The sequence below is a fragment of the Psammomys obesus genome, unplaced genomic scaffold, assembly GCF_907164565.1.
Source record: "Psammomys obesus unplaced genomic scaffold, mPsaObe1.curated_primary_1811, whole genome shotgun sequence".
Taxonomy (NCBI): Eukaryota; Metazoa; Chordata; class Mammalia; order Rodentia; family Muridae; genus Psammomys; species Psammomys obesus.
The window spans coordinates 28,642,967-28,657,352 of record NW_026592118.1 but is presented as its reverse complement, the minus strand read 5'-3'; the positions used below and the strand labels follow the sequence as shown (position 1 = coordinate 28,657,352).

The following is a 14,386-nucleotide window of genomic DNA, read 5'->3' as shown; positions in this document are numbered from 1 at the left end:
TCAACATTACTTGAGTTCTGTATCTCTTTAGATTATGAACATCTCAAAGAAATTAATCTGTATTGGAAGTGGCACCTTATTTTTTTTCAAGGAACTTTAGGATCTAAAACTAATTATAATGCAAAAAAAATTGTATGTTCACATGGTTACAGAGTAATACTTGACTTTATCACATGAGAAAGATTTCTGTGAGAAACCCTTCATTTAACGGGTTATTAAGATTCCCATAAGGATCTGTAAACAAAATTCTCCAAAGGAATTATTCTGAGGCAACTTGAGTCTACAGTGGCATAAGACACTTTCCACTATGATAAAACTAAAGGAAAATTGATCTGGAGATTATGCTTTAATTGCCAGGTTCTAAACACACTGCTTTGTCACAGTAATTGCTATAGCTTGACATGTCCCTTCAAGAAAGGTAAGATCCGAGTGAACAGAAATGCCCAGTTCCCTCAATCATAAATCTGAAGGGAATTTTGAGCCACAGTGAAGCTCAAATGCTGTTTTTCCTTTCTGAAGAGTTACTGACACCTGCTTGGCAGTCTCTTCTAAGACATTATTGCAAATGTAAAGGCCTCAGTGTACAGACTGTGAATGTCTGTCACATTACAATTCCTTTTAAGTTACCCATGTGTTGCAGACCATGCCTGATTTGTGTTCCCACAGGTCAATCCTGCCAGACTTTGAGACTGGTGTGTTTTAAGAAGTATTCAGTGAGAATATTACTAGGGTCACATGTAGACATATATAGCGACCATGTTTTGTTTTCAATTTCTTGGACTCCGGTTACATAGGAAACCACCATCTGAAATGTGTCAAGGTTATTCAATGTCATACAACTCTGGTCCTCTCTTTTCCTAGTTAAACGCTGCATCTTTACTAATAATGTATGTATGGCAGAAGGCTTCAGTGCTCACAGAGGAGACAAAAGGACCAGGACTCTAAACTCTTGCTAACAAGAGACCATTGCAGAACAGCCAAAATATCCCCTCTGGTTCTTTTGCATATACGTGCTTGGCACTGCCTGCCTCTGAGATAAAAAAATAAATATTTTTTGTCTCCATAAAATTTAGGTGAAAAAAATTATGAGCATCAGAAGGTTTTCATGTTACCTTCACATATTCTGTAAAAGCTAAATCAAGTACACTGTGTGTTTTGGGGGGTGAGGGGAGGTGGGAGATTGACTCCAGGAGATAGCTGGCTTAAAAAAAAATCCAGGCCTATCAAACCATCTGAAAATAGGGTTTGTCATGGAAACAGCATCTTAATGGGATCATATCGTCAGTGACCTTATGGTTTCCCAGGTAAGTTCTATTTTGCCATCAATACTGAATAAAGCAAAGCCAAACCAAATCAAACAAAAACCTCCCTGGTTTTATGTATCTCACATACCTTAAAATAAATTGCTTTCTGAAAAGAAAGCCTGGCAGTGAATTAAAATACTGTTTGAGCATTTGAATACAGAATATAAAACCTTTCTGTGTAAAATTCACACCTGTATCATTTTAAGGACACCCACAATAAGACTGTTTTTGACATTTATTCCTGGGATAGAATTTAATTGTCTTAATTTTTTTCCCCAGAGTTACATAATACCTATTGAGCCATTCTAATTTGGCTAAAGAATTACTGTTTTTTTTTTTTCATGTGTATCTCTATATAAAAGCTTTTCAAATACCATCTTTTCTATTAATGTAGCAAAAAAGGGAAGAATTGCTTTTTGCTATTTAAAATGGTATATTTCCATTAAATTAAAAATTTAAATGTCTTAAAATGAATTAAGACTTATGACTTAATTTCCTGACAATGATGGAAGTCACTCTAGTGTATTAATGGTCTTCTTTTTCAGACCTTTGTCCTTTTATTTTAAAAAGTATTGAAAAATATAATCAAGACAATGTTAATCTCCAGATATTTGACGTTTTCCACTAGGGTTCCATTTCTCATATTGTTTCCATGTTGTAAAATGTAAACTGTTATTTCTATTTTAAAAATTAGAGTATATATAGTCACATGTGTGTGTGCAGACATATGAACACACATGCATAGAAATTCTGAGGAACAGTATGTCAACTAGCAAATTCCTAAGTGAAGGGGTCTTTGAACAGCATGAAAATGGAATCTTTAGAAGTAAATAATTAAGACTTCCACAGCCTGCTACCGTCTCAAGATGCTTACGAACTGAGTCATCCATCAGCCACTTACTCATTGCCTGCTTATGGGGCTTATGGGTTTTGGAAAGTGCAAGGTAATGAACAGAAAAGATAAGACAATAGCTCAAAGGCCATCACAAAGGCAGCAACTGAAGGATAGACCTCCATATAACAAAAGCCATGTGAATGTGTCTCTTGAAAGAAAAAAAAAGTTTCATTGCTAAAATTAGAGTTACAGTTTAATAATGATATTGTTTGGTTAAAAAAATGGAAACCTTCTATTTTCTGCTTTCATAAACACAGCCTTCGTGCTGGACTTTACAAATGCCACTCAGAAGGCAGGCTGGCTGTTCTTTGGAAGGATGGAAAGGCAGACTTTCTCACTGAATCTTTAGGTTTGTATTGTGGGTTGGTTGTGAGGCATTATAAGATGTAAAGACATTTCAGATAGGTCTATTTTTTTTTCAGGCACAAAACAATGTAATTTCGTACAAAACTTTCATTTTTTTTATTTGCGAAATTAAAAATATGGCATTTAATATATATAAACTTCTATTCCTCTATAAATATAGATGATCTCATGGTGGTGAGAATAATAATAATAATTAATAATAATAATGCATACCAAATTCAAAAAACCATTGTCATTTTAGGGTATGACAGACGTAGATAAATTTAGGTCTGATGTACCGGCATTTTTGATAAACTCTTAATATAGTTTAAACGCTACAATCAGGAGGATTGCTTTTCTCCTCTTCTTCATAGAGAACTAAAGTGAATCTTTTCAAATGGCTTTGAGAGATTTACACTTGACACACTGCTGTAAATCCAAACAGGAGCACAAAGGCTGGGAGGCAGCAGGACCGTACAGTCTTCCCTTCGGCATGCACTCCAGATCACGTCTCCTTCCCTCACCCAGCCATCAGTCCACCTCCTCTGTCTTCACAAGTCTTACCAGGCTATGCGTGGGGGCGCGGATTGTTCCTTCCTCAGAATGTGTTGCTGGGTAACCATAATACGTTGACAGTGTACAACTTTTAGGTTGTAAAGTTTGATATGTGTCTAATAACAATTTGATTAAAACCAGAAAAAAAATAAAAATAAAAACAGCATTTCATTTTGAGGAACTCCAAATGAAAGCTCCACTCAGCTCCACTGAAAAGCTCCTTCCATTCTCATATTCTGGCTATGTTATGGAAGGCAGGGATCAACTTCTTCACCAGGCTTTCCCGGTGACCTCAAGGTCTCCATTTCATGGCAGGGTAAGATCTAAACGCAGGCAGCATTGCAAGGGGGAAAGCAAGTTGCCATCCATCAGAACGCATTCAGAACTAACACTTTCTAGCCTCTCTCGCCAGTCTCTCCCAACCCACACAAAGCAATCTCACTAGCCCTGTCTTTCCGCGATGCTGGCCAAACTCATAGCAGGCTCCAGACACTAGCGAGTAAAATAAGCTCATCCCCAAAAGGTCAGACTTTCCAAAGTTTGGCGTTGGTTACTGCACTCACTCTTTGACCAGTTTAGGTGGAAGGGGGGAGAATCTGGGCGACGGACGCCAGGGCGGAGGGGAGGCTGGATCGATAATGAAGTTGGAAGGTGGTTCTCAAATAACTGGCATCAGGGAGTCACAGGGACAGCCCTCCTCAATCGGCCGCTGAAAAGAGGAACTGGAATGGGCGGGGCCCACCTCGGGATCTGGAAACTCTTGTGGCGTCTGCACCTTGAAAGTTCCCACTGCAAGGAGGGAGGGAGCGTGAGGTGGGGAGAAGCTGAAGGAAGCGATGGGCGAGGACCCTAGAGACGCCGCCCCCGTCACAGCCCACAGTGTGAAAGGCAGGCCCACGCTCCCACGACAGGGCTGAGGGCACAAGGCAGAGCACTCAGCAAGTGTGCCTCGGTTTACCTCCTCTGCTGTCCTCAGAAAAGGAAAAGCGAGAAAAGCTTCAAATGCTTAAACCGCCCTAAATAATTAAACTTTTTTTTTTTTTAAAGAAAAGAAAATCGCGTGTTCGGTGGTCTTTAAATACAAATATACTTACAAAAATCATACACGGGTTATTTACAATCATAAAAGCGCACAGTCCTGGTATCAGAGCGAGGGCTAGAGAGATGGTCCACCCCCCACACCCCCAGACACTCACACACACCCCTCTGGCAGCTGGGCCCTCTAGTTCCTTTACCCCAGGGACGGAGGCTTTTGCGTGAGCTGTGCTGTGGAGCCTGCGAGAGTGCGTGTCTAGCGGGAAGGCCCGGAGCGGCCAGCCTTGGCAGGAATTCCTCGGGCCGGCCCTCGGGCGATGGCTGGGATCCTGCCAAGAGCTGGGGAAGGTGAGAGACCGGGTCTCAGACGGTGGTCTCCCCCTGTTTGCTGTTGGTGAGCCTCGTGTAGAACTTCCTCCAGGAGTTCAGCGTCTTGCCGGACCAGATCCAGAAGCCCGAGGTGATGCCCACGATCAGCGTCATGAGATACTTGATCATGAAGACTGTAAAGTCGGGGCTCATGGGTGGGTGCGGGGGCGCGCCCCCGCCCCCCTGGAGGTGAGGGCAGGGGATGGCATAGCTCTTGCAGCTCTGGGCCACCCAGCTGCGCTCCCACTGGTCCCGGAAGGCCTGCTCGTAGAAGTAGCAGGCGATGACGATGGTGGCCGGCACGGTGTAGAGCACCGAGAAGACCCCGATGCGCACCATGAGCTTCTCCAGCTTCTCCGTCTTGGTGCCGTCGTGCTTCATGATGGTGCGGATGCGGAAGAGGGACACGAAGCCGGCCAGCAGGAAGGACGTGCCGATGAACAGGTAGACGAACAGGGGCGCCAGCACGAAGCCGCGCAGCGCGTCCACGTTGTTGAGGCCCACGAAGCACACGCCGCTCAGCACGTCGCCGTCCACCTGGCCCAGCGCCAGGATGGTTATGGTTTTGATGGCGGGCACGGCCCAGGCGGCCAGGTGGAAGTACTGCGAGTTGGCCTCGATGGCCTCGTGGCCCCACTTCATGCCGGCCGCCAGGAACCAGGTGAGGGACAGGATCACCCACCAGATGGAGCTGGCCATGCTGAAGAAGTAGAGCATCATAAAGAGGATGGTGCAGCCCTCCTTCTTGGTGCCCTGCGCCACCGTGCGCGCCCCGTCCTCGGCAAACTTGTCGTTACACACCACCCGATCCTCCAGCAGGAAGCCGGCGATGTAGGCCACGGCCACGGCGGTGTAGCAGCCGGAGAGGAAAATGATGGGCCGTTCCGGGTAGCTGAAGCGCCGCATGTCCACGAGGTACGTGAGCACCGTGAAGAGCGTGGAGGCGCAGCACAGCACGGACCAGATGCCTATCCAAGTGCGCGAGAAGCGCAGCTCCTCGGGCCCGAAGTACATGAGCCCGTACACCTTGGTGGGCTCGCAGGGCGCGCCGCAGTCCTTCTCCCCGAGGAAGTGGTAGTTGAGGTACGAGGGCACCCGGAGGGCGCGAGGGCAGGAGAACTTGCCCCGCTCCAGGGGGCCGGCGCCCCCCGGGTAGCCGCCCCGGTAGCCGCCGCCGCCGCCGTGCTGCGGGTTGCTGGTCCAGAACTCCGGCAGCAGGGAGGGGGTCGGGGTGCCTTTGTCGGACGTGTTCTGGCCCACGCACAGCTCCCCCGCGCCGTGCACCGGGAACTTCTCGCACTTGAGCGTGTCCGGCCACTGGAAGCCGAACTTGTTCATGAGCGCCTCGCAGCCCTGGCGCGCGCGCTCGCACAGGGAGCGGCAGGGCGGCAGCGCCTGCTCCAGCACGGTGCACACGGGCGCGTACATGGAGCACAGGAAGAACTTGAGCTCGGCCGAGCACTGCACCTTCACCAGCGGGTAGAACTGGTGCACCTCCAGGCCCGCGTCCTCCTGGTTGGTGTGGCCCAGCAGGTTGGGCATGATGGTCTGGTTGTAGGCTATGTCCGTGCACAGCGGGATGGAGATGGGCTGGCAGTAGCCGTGGTCCGGGATGGAGATGCCCCGCTCGCCGTTGTACGGCTGCCCGCTCTGCTGAGGCTGAGGCTGGGGCGGCGGCGGCGGCGGCGGTGGGGCTTGCTGGCCCGGCCCGGCCACCTGGCCCGCCGCCTGCGCTCGGACCCCCAGCAGCAGCGGGGCCTCCAGCAGCCAAAGCAGCAGCAGCGGCAGCCCTCCGGCCCGGCGCCGGGGGTCAGCCCGGGGGCGGCGGCGGCCGGCCGGGTCCCGGCTCGCCAGCGGCTCCCGCCGGCCCGGGACCGCCCGGGCGCAAACTTCCCAGCTCGGCGGCCCGGCGGCGGGGGACCGGCGAGGCGCCGCCTCCTCAGCCATACTTTCTGGGCTCCCTCCCCGGCGCCGGTCGGCTGGGGCTGGCGGCGGCGGCGGCTCGTCCGGCGTTCGGGGCGGTCGGGTCCCCGCCCGTGCCCTCCGTCGGGCCGCGGCCGCGCTCCGCCCGCTCCCCGGGATCCCGCTCCGCGCCCCGCAGCCGCCGCCTCCGCCGCCGCCGCGGAAACTTGCGGTTCATGAAGCGCGGGGCGGCGAGGAGGGGGCGAGTGGGTCCGGGCGCGCCGGGGTCGCGTCCCTCCTCCTCCTCCTCCTCCTCCTCCTCCTCGTCGTCGTCCCCGGCCCGCGGCGCCGCGCTCACTGGCCGCAGCCGGGAAGAGGAGCGCGCAACTCTCGGCAGCCCAGCCGCCTCGGGTCCCCCCTGCGCCTCCGCCTCCTCCTCCGCCGCCGCCGCCTGACCATTTGTGTCAATCCCTCAACTCGCTGCCTCTCCTCTCCCTCGCGCGCCCTCCGACCGGTTTCTAGGCGCCCCGCGGTCTGTCTTTCACCGGGAGGGAGGAGCCTTGAAACCGACGCCGAGCCGGAGGCTCAGGGACCGTCGCCCAATCGCAGCACTCGCTCCCCAGCGCAGAGGGAGCCCTTTCCCTCCTCGCCCCGGCTGGAGGCGACAGCAGGCGGGAGGAGGAGGAGGAAGTGGTGGCGGTAGCGGCAGAGGCACCGCTCTGGCACAAAGGGTAGCTGTGAAGCGGGACGGGCTGGGTTGCTTTAGCTTTGGCGGAAGAAAGGGCGAGGGCAAGCGAGAGGACGGTCCCACAGGCTGCTGGAGATAAGACTAGGAATCGGCGGGCCCCGGGATTCAGCTCTGCCCTGCTTTTTATCTGTCTCCACATTTTCCAAATCCTGCCCCTGACTCCGGTCACACAACAGCTACTTTGAGCGCTGCGTTCTGAATGCATGCCCCTGGCTTGAGAGTCGGGTTTCCTCTGAGTTCAAGTCTGTCGGGGTTTTGTTTAGAATATGACTCCAATAAACCTCGGAGCTCACAGGCTTGGGCTTGGCGGGCTTCGGACGCGCCATTTCCCGGATCGCTGTCAATGAAAACAACAGAACACAAAGTTTGGTGGGGTGTGAAACGTCCGCCCAGATGCGCCTTCTATGAGCAGTATGCCTCGTGCAGTCAAACTTTCCCCCTTTTCTTTAATGGAGCCGAGAGACAGAAGTAAAGGCCAGCCAGCTATCCATGAAATGTTAGAGCAAAAAGCTTGGGAATCAAAGCTCCGAGTGCCCCGGCGTGAGACACAGGAGCTGCCCAGCCAGACCGGAGGAGCAATCCCGGACCCTTCGGGGGTCCCCTCTGAACTCTGGGGGCAGTACTGCAGGGTCTGGTGGGAACTCCTGAGACCTGAGCCATTTAAGTTCCTCCTCCGCGGGGAAGTACTCTAGCTGAAGGTATTAGTCCGAAAGACAAAACACACTCCTAAACGGAGTCTGAAAGCAAAGGGCCAACCACACACGTTCAGCGTAAAACAGGACAGTCTGTCTCAGCAGATACACTTGCGTGTTTTTCTTGCAAGGTTTATCAGGATTTCCCCCTTTGATTAGACGTATGTCAGGAGACTGTTGCCCAATAATATATATGTGTAAATATATGTGTGTGTGTGTGTGTGTGTGTGTGTGTATTCATTTGTTCATTAGCTACCACACATCCATTATACAGTGACCACTGTCTCAGGAGGGAGGGGACACAGGTGAAGCCCTGGTACATACTTAAAGGAGGGCATAGTACAGTGGGCACAGGAATGTAAACCAGTGATGACAATGTCCATGACCAAAGGGCACAAGGGAGACAAATGGCCAGCTGACACTGGAGACACGGAGTGGGAAGGGTTCTAAGGAGCGACAGATGCAAAGTGCAAAAGAAAGAAGCTAAAAAAAAAAAAAAAAAAAAAAGGATTAAGTTTCTGTGAGGCAGGAAAGGAGAGTGTGCATGCCCTGGGCATGAAAGTACAGAGAAGGCACCTCAGCTCATACAAAGAAGCAGGAGCCAAACAGTTCAAACAGTAGAGAGCTATTGCAGGTGATTTTCCCCCATAGAGGCAGGAAGTGGCTCCAGGGTGACTGAAAGCAGGAGCAGGGCTCGAGCTGTCACGGAGATGGGGCTCATCTGCATCCTAACAGGAACTGCGCAGTCTGTCACCACGCTGGTGTCTGAGGGAACCTGCAGTCATACCGCGACATATCAAAGCAGAATGACATCGATTTGTCTCATAGATACATTATCTTTTTGTGGGGGGAGGGTTGTTGTTGGGAGACATGGTTCCTCTGTGTCACAGCCCTGACTATCCTGGAACTCACTTTGTAGATCATCTGGCCTCGAACTCACAGAGATCCACCCGCCTCTGCCTCCCAGGTGCTGGGATTAAAGGTGTGCACCACCACAGCCCGGCTCATTTTATGACTATTCATAGAAGCCTTAATATTCACTTTAAAACTTGAGTCTTTGCACAGGAGCTGACGTAACACTTACTATCCTCCTGCCTCAGCTTTCTGAGTAGCCGGGATTATAGGTCTACACCGTCCTGTCTGGCTTGTTTTAAAGTATTTCTGAAGGAAGGAAAAAAAATATTTGTTTAATTGCTAGCGTTTTTAAAGAGCAACAGGTACTAAATATATGACAAGATAGCAGCTAAAATGGGGGGTGCTGAATGTAGGGGAAGCTCAGGTCCTCTCTGGGGTCTTCTGAACACTCCTATTAACTGTTCATTTCATCTTCCTAAAAGCATCCTGTGGTCCACAAGCTCCCAGGGACTGCTTCTCTCACCGTCCACCCTGACACCTACTCATCTCTGCTAACAGTACCCCGTACCCTCAGGCTCCTTCCTAAGCCACCTCTATCTTCTTGGACATCTCTTTTAAAGACTATCTGTCTTGTGCTCTGTTCTTTCAAGGGCATTTGGCTGACTGCGCTAGGTGAGATGCGAGTTTATTCAAATGTATGAACTACCAAGAGGCATCATATAAATTAAGCTCTTACCGGTGCTGCCACGTTAGCCCCGCAGGGAGAGGGCACAGCACACACAGGAGAGCGTAAAAGGCTGTTCTAATGAAATCCCCGAACTTTCTTGATAAGAACTCGCCATTCTTATCATATCCAGAACCTGAAGCCTCCATCAAACCAATGACATCATCTAGGAACTAGGTTATTCCATGGTTTACAATTAAGGGCACCGGGTCTAGATACGTTAAGGGATATCACGCTTCAGGTTAATGGCTTGTCTGTCTTGGGTTTCATCAGCTGAAATAGTCTTTCAAGCAACTATAATTCTTGGTATTATTTTTAAAGCCAGTTTTCTATAGATTATTTTCCTTAAATTGATCACATAGAAAAGACCACGTGAAATTTGGAAAGAAATCATTTTCTGACAGTTGCCTTTCAGGCTTAAGTCCACCAAAGTAGATTTCCTATTTATTTGTTGTGCCAACAGAACACTTCACATATTAAGCAGAAATGACACAGAAAAAGCTACTAAAGTAAAAAATAAAATAAGTTTTAAAAAAGCAAAGAATCAGTAAGTGTGGTCCCATGGCTACCAGCACCAACTCAGATTATAGAAGAAGTCGGCTGAGATGGTGGTACAGTGGGGAAGACAAAAATCAGCAAAGAAACTTGAGCTAGCACTGTATTGAAAAAATCATTTTCTGGGGATGTGAAAAGCTTTGAGATCCACAGAGGAAAAATCACTAAATCAGTATGAACTGTTATGGCCTTGGTAATAAAACATCTCAATTACTCCAGCATAACCTAATAAACATTATCTGATTTCTCCTTGGTACTGCTTTGGCAGGCATCAGAATCAGCTACAATGTTTTTTATTTCAAAGATCTCATTTTAGCAGAGCTTTCTTAAGTAGTATGAAGACTCTCAAACTGAGTATGATGATTGGATGTGGACTGTAAGTTACTACTGGTGGCTTAGGGTCAGCTGCATACAGTTTCCTGTACAGGGACTCAGCAATTAGGTAGATGCTTCCAGAGCAACCCAGGGGACTCACTTTTAAGAGATTTGTTGCTTTTGGATGACAGGCATGGAAGCCAACATTGAAAATCAGAAACTATATTATGCATCAAGACTATATTTATGAGGCTCTCTTTTGGATGCTTTTTTGACATTGCTTTACCTGCATTGTGTTGCCTGAACTGTATTTTGTTGTGACTATTAATCATTAGCCATCTTTAGCAGATGAATCTGTATGTATCTCATGGTGTTTAACCATTCTAAATTCCCAAAGACAGAAAGTATCCAAGTAGGCCTTGAATCTGACCAAGGTCATAGAGTGCAATCTGTGAACGCGCCTACTCTAAAACTTACAGAAGAAAACTCAGTTTCTAGGGGCAGATCATGGTGACTCTTTAGTCTTTAAAATAGTTTTCTATACGAGGATATGTGTGTCAGTGAAACAATTAGATTCACTGTTGAGTTAGACCAGCATTTTCCAAATTGTCATCTGTGCAATACATGATCTTCCCTAAGGGTGTTCTGTAAAATAAGTTTGTTGAAAGAAATTTGAAAAAGCACCATACACTATGTCCTCATTGGAGATTTATGGTAGTCTAAAGTTTGTGGGAAGTGCTAAAGTAAAGGGGGGAATAAATCTTATTTTAAACTTTGTAGCCAGACCCATTGGCTGTAATCTCAGGGAGGCAGAGGCAGGTGGATCTCTGCCAGCTTGAGGCCAGCCTAGGCTACAAAGTGAGTTTAGACAGCCAGGACTACACAGAGAAACCCTATCTTAGGGAACAAAAATTTGTCCTATCCAACATTATACACGCACATGCACACACACACACACAAGAGAGAGAGAGAGAGAGAGAGAGAGAGAGAGTCAATATCCTGCTTGTCATTAATATTCTGTAGAATACAGTTTGAGAAAAGCTGAAGTAAGAAAGTCAGCTTAGGCTCTCGCTTCTGAATCACTTAAGTGTGTCAGGAGGAGAAAGAGAAAACGTGCCCCATTGCGCTTCGGATTCCTAGTAAGCATGTTGAAGATAAGATTCCACAGAGGTAAATAAGCTCACTGTATACTCCTCTCTCTTTGCAGCAGCAACATAAATATCAAGATAAAACAAAGGAGATTATCACAACTTTTACCTCATAGAGTTATCGTAGTTGATTCATAGTAAGATCTTAAGCCAACTCTTCATCTAAGTCAGCCATGATGTATCCGTATTTACATTTTAAATATGGTAAACTAGATTCCATATAGCTGTGTATATCTGTTCAGGTCTAAGTGCGAGTTGTGCCACACACCTATCATAGGAAATTTTATGTAAGGGCAAAACAACACTAAATTTTCACCAACAAAGTGAGCCAAGAGTCGCTTCAAACTTTCTTGGAATTCAGAGATGAATCTATCAAGTAGAATTTTGCAGAGTGCACATCTCCATTCTGAAAAGGACCGACTCTGGAGCCCTTCCCACGTCTCTTCCCCAATTAGTTCTGTTGTCGCCGTGCAGTTGGAGATTGTGTCTACTACATGACAGAACTTCCCTCCACAGCATCCGCGCACTCCTACTGGATTTACAAAGCAGTCCTTGGTGAGGCTCCGGCCAGGAAAGATAGACGGGACCCCGTAAATTAAACCTCATGCCTAGTGTGCTTGAAGAGGCCTGCCTGGGTGGGTAAGGTGGTAAGATGGGGGGAGGGGATGGGCGTGCAATCATTTGGCACAGAAAGAAACTAAGAGAACAAGGAAGACATGTGCTTCTGTGAGGGAACATTCTGCTCTCCCTCTGGACCACTTGGTTTCTTTTTCATGGGGTAAATAATTTTATACATATTTTTAAAAATTGTCGTCTGAGAGATTTTTTTTACCACCTCTTTACTTGTAGTTTCCTCATTTGTCCTGGATAGGTAAGCAGAAAGTTAATCCATTCCCTAAAATGTTGGTACAAATTCTTGGAATCTTGAAATTATAACTGAAAGTGAAGGGGTGTGTAGCTATATGTTTGCAGTATGAGGAAAGCAATGGCCTTGTTGTGTCTTACGTTTTAGAGTAAAGATTTCTTGATACTTAAAAAAGGCAGAAGTAGAAAATAAAAAGGAAATTTTCCCCGTAAAAATTATCCTGTAATAGAGGCCAACTTAATCTTCTGAAGCCTGTTGTATTATAGAGCGGCCACCCTCACTCAGGATAAAGAACTGGAGCGTAAGAAGTTGAGCCACCTGTGGGGACCAGAACGAGGGTTTGGATATTGTTACCACACACGCTGACCCCAGCTGCATACCAGGGAAAACCAATGCAACCCATAGCCTTTGAAGTCTAATTAAAGAAAGCTTATTAGAAAATAGAAAATTCATCCAAGAGCATAGCCCTGGGACAGCCACTTGAATCTTTAGTAGAATGATAGCAAACACCATAAGAGCAATGTCAAGGGACCGTTATCCTTGACCATAATAACAGCCAGGCCACCCTAGTGGTCAGTTTTAGCTTGAGAAAGTATGCCTGTCTGTAAGGCCATAAAACAGTAAGTTCAATATAGAGTTTTCCTGTGAAGCAATCTTTTTCAGGGTAGACCTTTAGGTGTTCTGCTCTCTATCCGCACATTTAATTCTACATGGAAAGAAAGGATTACACAGTAGAACATTCTCAGTGCTGGGTGAAAGGCAAGCAGTCTTCCATCACGGTGAGCCTATCATGTTTTATTCAACCTCAGTTCCTTCACGTGCAAGTCAATGGGCATTGCTTATCTTCTGGCTTTCATGGCAAAAAGGTATGTGTGTTTGTTTACATTTGGAAGTCAGAATATTAATCAACAGCCAAATGAATTTGCTAGAACTCTCATAGCTCTCTGATTTCAGGAATTTCCCTTCATTGTTGATCTGATAAGATGGCATGCAATAAAAGTCTACTTAAACCAAGGACTTTCTTTCCCACTCAGTTCCCAGCAACAGAAGTAAGAGAAATCTGACTGCATGGACTGGTATGCTTTTCCCTAGGGGCCTCCCAGGTCATTCATTACTGTGTGCTGCAGGCCTTTCAGATTAATATAGACCACTTAACTCAGACAGAAAATAAGCTGCAACCAAACACACATGGATGAAAAGTGTGCCCATAGATAAAGATTTGTTATGATGTTCTGGTATGGTGAAATTTCCCCTTTAATCTCATTATCGCCCCACATTCATTAGTTTCCAAATGTTCTCCACTGTTGTACGGAAGAATGTTCCAAGTTTAGTCGAATAACAGTACACCCATTCATATGTCTGAGAATTGCTGAGATCAGTGGTGTAGACAGAGACCAGAGAAAGTACTGGAAATGTAACCGAGAGTGTCTTAGGCACTTGTGAGTTCAAGCAAGGAAGGGCACAGGGGGATCTTCAGGATCTACTTCCAAAAGGAACTCTGGTGGGACTGTCATCCAGAGAGATTCTGAGTGACCTCACCAGCAAGGTCATCTCAGTAAACTATACACAGCAGCGGGGTTTCAGCAGACAACAGGAGCTGTGTGCTCTTTCCTGGCTGGGGCTTCGAAACTGCATGCTGTTGCTGCAAAAGTATTCTCATGACCATCCCTGAGCAGGGGACACACACCCTGTCAGTAGGAACACTGTATATGTAGAATGTACATCAATGGTGAAAATCTGCAGTACCAACAAATCCGAATGTACAGTATAAAATTTTATTATGTTATGGTATTAAAGATAGTTGTGGTGGTGCATACCAATTGCTTACTGTGTTGTCAGTTTTCAATCAAAAGTTTGTTATCACCATTTCACAGAATAGGAAAGGAAAGTATGGAGAGTCCAGGGAACTGGTCACACCTTGATGAACAGGACAGTGGAGAACAAGGCTGGCTGGTTAGAGAATAAATGAGCTGAACCAATAGGCTAAAATTGTTCTCCTCAGATAAGTAGATTAAAGAGTTGCTAAAAGAAAAAGAAGAAGAAGAAGAAGAAGAAGAAGAAGAAGAAGAAGAAGAAGAA

At 47.2% G+C, this 14,386-nt stretch overlaps 1 protein-coding gene across 1 annotated transcript; it reads right to left on the bottom strand.

Annotated features, from left to right (window-relative positions):
* Positions 1 to 2,664: 2,664 nt before the first annotated feature.
* Fzd1 (frizzled class receptor 1) lies at positions 2,665 to 6,922 on the bottom strand. The gene has a single exon (XM_055612962.1). It carries the CDS (start codon positions 6,448 to 6,450, stop codon positions 4,498 to 4,500), a length of 1,953 nt encoding a protein of 650 aa, XP_055468937.1. The 5' UTR covers positions 6,451 to 6,922; the 3' UTR covers positions 2,665 to 4,497.
* Between the last annotated feature and the right edge of the window lie 7,464 nt (positions 6,923 to 14,386).